The 6,128-nt window shown below is 34.7% G+C and overlaps 1 protein-coding gene across 1 annotated transcript; it reads right to left on the bottom strand.

Annotated features, from left to right (window-relative positions):
* Nucleotides 1-4,627, bottom strand: LOC106773042 (TMV resistance protein N). Its single transcript, XM_014659728.2, has 5 exons — nt 4,099-4,627; nt 2,334-3,432; nt 1,919-2,194; nt 1,071-1,817; nt 1-603 (listed from the first exon to the last, which is right to left on the bottom strand). The coding sequence occupies exons 1-5, from the start codon at nt 4,593-4,595 to the stop codon at nt 118-120; spliced, it is 3,105 nt and encodes a 1,034-aa protein (XP_014515214.1). The 5' UTR covers nt 4,596-4,627; the 3' UTR covers nt 1-117.
* Nucleotides 4,628-6,128: the final 1,501 nt, after the last annotated feature.

Below are 6,128 nucleotides of genomic sequence, written 5' to 3'. Positions count from 1 at the left end.
ATTTGTCAATGGATAATTGTCATCCAAAAAGAGAAAATAACCTTTTCTAGTAAGTGTCATTATATTCCCATGACTCATAAGTGTCATTATAAACAAATCTTTATGTTTCTAATACTGTTACCATTGTCTCTTCCGACTGCTTTCTTGATCCGTAAGATTCCTCTTCCTGCTATAAACCTTCATAACAGGTGGCTTACTAACAGCTTTCACTTCCATGTCAATGAATTCATAATTTATGAGATAGACGGCTGTGTTTTTTATCACCAATTCATTCCTAAAAGACAGAAAAATCTCCACCTCGTCTCCAGCTTCCAAATGAGATATTATGCCCTGCCAATCTGCATCATTAAAGGAAATCACTGTGTCTCGCTTGTATAACTGGATGGTGTACTTTGTGTAATTAACCATTACTACACTGATAAGACACTCAGTTGCTGCTGTTTCAGGTGTTGCTAAATACAAAACACACAGAGCCATTCCCTTCATGTCCCAATCCTGAGGCACAGTGAAAGACACTGAATGGCCCTCCCCCGTATGAGCCAACCAAAAAGGATAATTGCCTCCTGGCAGAAAAACATGACAAGATCCACTGGTTGCCAATTCCTGCAGCATCAGCAGAATATCTTAATCACTCATTTATGCAATTGTACTATTCAAATGTACTTCTTCAATCATTAATTTGTCTTCCAAATTACAAAGAGGCATGTTTCAGAACATCACGATGTATGCCATATATGAAAGCACAGCTATAGTAGTAATTTAAAACAAATTTGGTTCCTAGTTTTGTTAAATATAAATCAGTAGGAGTTCATCAGGATCAATTTATGCTTGTCATACAGGTCTTTTGTTGCCAAAAGGGAAAGAAAAGAAATTCCAAGAAATTACCTATGCCAGCAGGACGTAATACCGGAAAAATAATGTAAGAGATTAACAAAGAAGAAACGGAGAACAACATAGTGTATGAGGTTCAACCAATGTTTCCTTTAGATACCTAGAATTATTTCATGTTCTCTTAAGTAATATCTAAAATTAATAGCGAGGGGAAGTAGACAAAGAGAAAAAGAAGGAACCTTAGATATGCTCTTGTTAAGAGTATTGAAGTCTTCTTCTTGGTAGCTTCCAATTCCAATCAAATAAGATCTCAAGGAATTGTCCGAAATTTCTGATGTACAGGATGCTAGTTCATTCAAAAATTTTCTTACTTGTTTAGTTATTTGAAACTCCGTGTCACATTGCATGCAAACACTTCGAAGATTTAAAAGGTTGGTAAGGATCGGTGCTAGGTCACCCAAATCAATGTTTTGCATATTCATGGAAACTAGAGATGCTGATATGCCACATAACGGAAGAATACGAGACAGGGGATTCATTGTCGGTGACGACCAGCACCAAATAATAGATGGTAAAACATCATGGGAGAATCCTTCAAACCCACATGGAAAAAGATATCCAATGCTTTTGGAGCTTACTATTGAAAAGGGAACTTTCACAACAGCATTTTCAGCAATTAGAGTTGTCAAGGATTTCATCTCCGAGATATCTTCTTCCAATTTGTCAATCTTTGTACAACCAGATAGGATGAGAGTTTTCAAAGATTTCAACTTATATATCTCTCTTGGAAGACTAGTAAGGCTTGTACAATCCTTCAAATTTATGAACACAATATTACGGAGATCTCCAATGGATTTGTGTACACAGCGCAAACTTCGACAATATTTGAGAATGAGCTTTTCAAGATTTTTAAGTTTAGAAAAATCAGGAGTTTCAGTCAAGTAATTGGAATAACTAAGATTGAGGAACTTTAACATCGACAAATCCTACAAAAAGATAGTATTTTGAAAAAGTTAAGGAAAAATAAAAATGGAAATAATGTTAAGTGTTAACATTAGTTTAGGAGAAAATGGTAAGTACTACATACCTTGGGTTCTTTCCACACTTGCCTAAGATGACTGTGTTTGAAATTAATTGCAATTGCATTTTCCAGATAAAAGTTGTCAGGTATGTGCTCTGAAAGAAACCCTTCCCAGTAGATCCATCTCAATTGCTTAGAAAGATGGCAATAATCTCCCATGAGTTCTACATAATGAAGTTGCAACAGTCTCAAACTCCTCATTTCCTTAAAAGCATCAGCTTTAAAGTGTTCTTTGTCGTTTAAATCAAATTTCAGAGCCAATCCCTCAACGGCATCTGTCCCCTGTGATGAAAAGACCAACGAAAAATTAATTGATAAAACTCAATCGTTAGCTTGCATGTTTAGGGAAACCACACTTGTAATGCACATGAAAAAGAAAACTCTGTCAAGTTTCAAAACTACATGTAAATATTGTACTTACGGTACTATTTGTCAATACATCACGTACATCCTTTTGAAACCATAATCTACTGTACTTTCCAGGTTCTCTTCTTGAGCCTCCACGAATAATATCTCTTCCCATTTCTTGTAGCAATTGATGCATTTTGAGTTTATTGTTTTTTACGATTTTTATTAGGCTACGCTCTAAGAGGACAGTTATTCCAATATCAGCACATAGTTCACAGCCATTTAGTACCTCCGTCACACAGCTTCTGTCCTTACCATTAAAAACGCAACATACATCAAGAAATATTTCCTGTTCCATTTCATCACATAAATCGTAACTTATCCTTAGTTTCTCTTGGACTTCGGGATTGGGACTTATTTGTAGTTTTGACAACACACTTCTCCACTCAGTCATTGTCCTATTACTCAAATAAGAACCCAGAACTTCAAGAGCTAGAGGTAGTCCACCACAATAATTAACTGCTTCTTTTGCAAGTTCATTGAAATCTTCTCTTGGTTTTTCTTCTCTGAACGCATGCCTACTAAAAAGCGTAAGGGACTCATTTGCTTGCATTTCCTTCATTTCATAAACATAATCAACTTCAAATCTCTTGAGTAGATGTAGATCTCTAGTCGTAATGATTATTACGCTTCTTTCACCCATCCACTCAGTATTTCCGGATAGTGCTTCTAGTTGGTCAAACTTATTAACATCATCAAGAACTATGAACGCCCTTTTTCCATTAAATCTGTTGTCAATCATAACTTGTCCGATCCCAACGCTTCGTATCTCCATCTTTACTTTCAGGATATCAGAAAGAAGTTTTTCCTGCAAACGAACAAGCCTTCTTCTATCTGTTTGACAAACTTCTCTAATATTTTCAATGAAACTTTTATTCTCGAAGGAACGATGAAGTTTATTGTAGATGGCTTTGGCCATGGTAGTTTTACCAGATCCTCCCATTCCCCATATCCCTATCTTACAAGATTTTTTTATTCTTTTAATAAACCTAATCACTACTTGCACCGGATGATCTAATCCAACAGGAAATTGGGTGATAGACAAGACATTGTAATCAAGTTGGTCAATAACGTAGTCAACAATGTCACGCACTAGCTCAGCTTCAGTCCTTCTTCAAGTGCAATAATAATCATAGATAAAACAGAATGGTCACTTATTACCAAATGAAATTAGAAGTTCAAATGTATGTTTCATTAAGAAAATCATAAAACATAAAAAGTAGCTTATAAATTAATCTTTAACTAAATTTTAGCTACCTCTTAAATTTAATTTTCAATGGATTTAGGGTTCTAGGATATTGGAGAACTCATAAAATTTAATGGATATGTTAAACACGGAAAAACAAAAATACTATTGTTTCATCCAAATTTAAAAGATAGTTAAAACTTAATTAAAATATAAATTAATTGATAGGAATTAGTTTTCTTAAACTTTTATTAAATCTGACTTTTAATTTCTATATAAATTAGATTTAATATGTTTTAAATTAAAAATAAGAATTAAATATATATTTTGTTATAAAAATAATTTTAAAAATTATGCATTATAATCATGTAAAATACTCCTCATAAAAATTACATTCTAATCTATTGTGTATCTTCATGTTATATATAAAACATTTCACATGTTGAAAAAAAATATTTTAAATTATTTTATAATTACGAAAACAATATAAATTTAGATTAAAAGTAAAATATAATTTAAAAAAATTTAGAATAACCCTAAAAAAAATTATGATGAAGTTTTCTCCAAATAGATCAACTGGTGATTGATTTACCTCCTATCCTTCGCATCCCACCCACACAAATTTGCAGCGTCGGTGAGTATATCTCTCCAACTCGACAACGTAAATTCCAGATGTTCTCCTGCATAGTCACGTTCTGCGGCTGCTCTCAACGCATCTCCAAAATCACCCGTCTGGTTACGAATCTCGGATGGTTCAACGTAGTAAAATACGGGAAAAACTCTTAGTCCACATGTTTGGCTGCATTGAAATATTTTTTGAAGCTCATCAAGACACCAGCTAGAGTCAGGGTAGCCTTTCGAGAAAACTACTATTGCTATCTGAGACACTTGTATTGCTCGGAATAGTTCTTGCAGCTTCATTCCCTTGAGCAGATGCTCCTCGTCAAGGAAGGTTTTGACTCCAGCTTTTGAGAGCGAAGAATGGAGATGAGAAACGAACGTCCTGCGGGTGTCTACTCCCCTGAAATTGATGAACACGTCGTGTATCCATTCGGATTCGGATGATGGTGAAGAAGACTCAAATGCCATCAGTGGAATTGAGGTCAACGGTTAGGAGAGACCTCAATGATATAAAATACGGAGAGATGATGATCTAGCACCCTTTCTCTTCAATTAACTTATAACACCCACCACACATTTGATTTATGATTTGTTAAAGCTTAAATTATTTTGAAATTTCTAAATAGCTGTCCAAGTAAAATATAAATTGACTGTCTAAATTACATATGTCGATACCAAATTGTTAGAAAAATATTTATGACAATTTTCAAACTCAAAGGTTAATCACTTAAATAAAATTAAGTTGGCTTACTCAAATGTTTAAATTTTAAAAAATTGAAAAATAAGATTGCTCCTGCAACACCTGAAGAAAGCAAAATAAGAAAATATATAAAATATATATTAGGATATATTTATTTTATATATATATATATATATATATATATATATATATATATATATATATATATATATATATATGTGTGTGTGTGTTTAAATCGGTCCTCACTTTTGTATCATAATTTCAGTTGGGTCCTATGACATGGCAAAATCTAAGCTCTCAAACTTCCAAAGCCCTTCACACGAACACCAATCCTTTCTCCTTCCTCTTCCCAACAAATTCCAGTGTCGCCATTGACACGTTCCTCTGCCTCTTCAATCTTAACCTCCACAACCTCTCTCGCATCCTCTCCACCCTCCCATCCCTAATCGATAAACTCCACAAACACGGCAGCTACTTCCCACGATCCCTCCTCCAACACCACCTTACCAAATGCAAGATATCCCACCTCGCCAGTGTCATCCAATCTGAAATCCAAAAGTACATCGACCGCATCGCCGTTTGCGATCTCGTCGACGTGTTGCAGGAGTTGTCGTTCGTTGATTAATTTCATTCGAAGCCCCCTGGTTGATGAGATTTTGTGCAGTAGTGAGATCCCTAAAATCATTGGGTTTCTACGTTCAAAGGAAGTGATTGAAAATTCTTAGCATACTTGCAAAGAGAGGGGTGTAGTAAGTGTGAGTATGATTCGGCGTTTGGGAATTGCATTTTGAGGTTTGCGATTCAAGTGGAAATGGGTGAGTGGTTAAGCTCCCAAGAAAAGAGAGGTTAAATCAGAATAGGATTTCTAATCGTCGTGACTAGTCAACTATAGTTGTGGTCAATTCCATCACAAGAAAAGGATTTCTAATTTCTTCCTGGAGGTAGCATTTCAGGTAGAAAATGACTAAAATTTCTTTTAAACATAAAGTTGAAATCAATCTTGAGGATGAACTGACTTGTCTGAAGTCTGAAGTTTGCTTTTGGGTAAATCGTAAATCTCAATTTTGTTCGGAGTTTAAAATCGAATACCATATGAAGTCTATGTTTCCTTGGAGGCGCAACATTCAGTCTTAGCCTTACGTTAAAACATTTTTTGACCCTCTTAAGGAAATGTAAATTACTAACTTAAGTGTTGTCATTTCACATTTTATCGTCATCCTAGGCTTAGCTGAAAATGGTGGTGGACGCCATATATAAACAGATGCCTATTGTAAATATTGGAGAGAAACGTTATATATTTA

The sequence above is a fragment of the Vigna radiata genome, chromosome 9 (assembly GCF_000741045.1).
Source record: "Vigna radiata var. radiata cultivar VC1973A chromosome 9, Vradiata_ver6, whole genome shotgun sequence".
In the NCBI taxonomy this organism is placed as follows: Eukaryota; Viridiplantae; Streptophyta; class Magnoliopsida; order Fabales; family Fabaceae; genus Vigna; species Vigna radiata.
Note: the sequence above shows the minus strand (reverse complement) of the source record. Positions and strands in the feature narration are given on the sequence as shown.

Coding starts and splice junctions, on each gene's coding strand:
- LOC106773042 (XM_014659728.2), bottom strand. CDS start 4,595: ATGGCATTTGAGTCTTCTTCACCATCATCCGAATCCGAATGGATACAC. Junction 2,195..2,333: donor ATGTATTGACAAATAGTACC/GTAAGTACAATA, acceptor TTTTCATCACAG/GGGACAGATGCCGTTGAGGG. Junction 1,818..1,918: donor AAGTGTGGAAAGAACCCAAG/GTATGTAGTACT, acceptor ATCTTTTTGTAG/GATTTGTCGATGTTAAAGTT.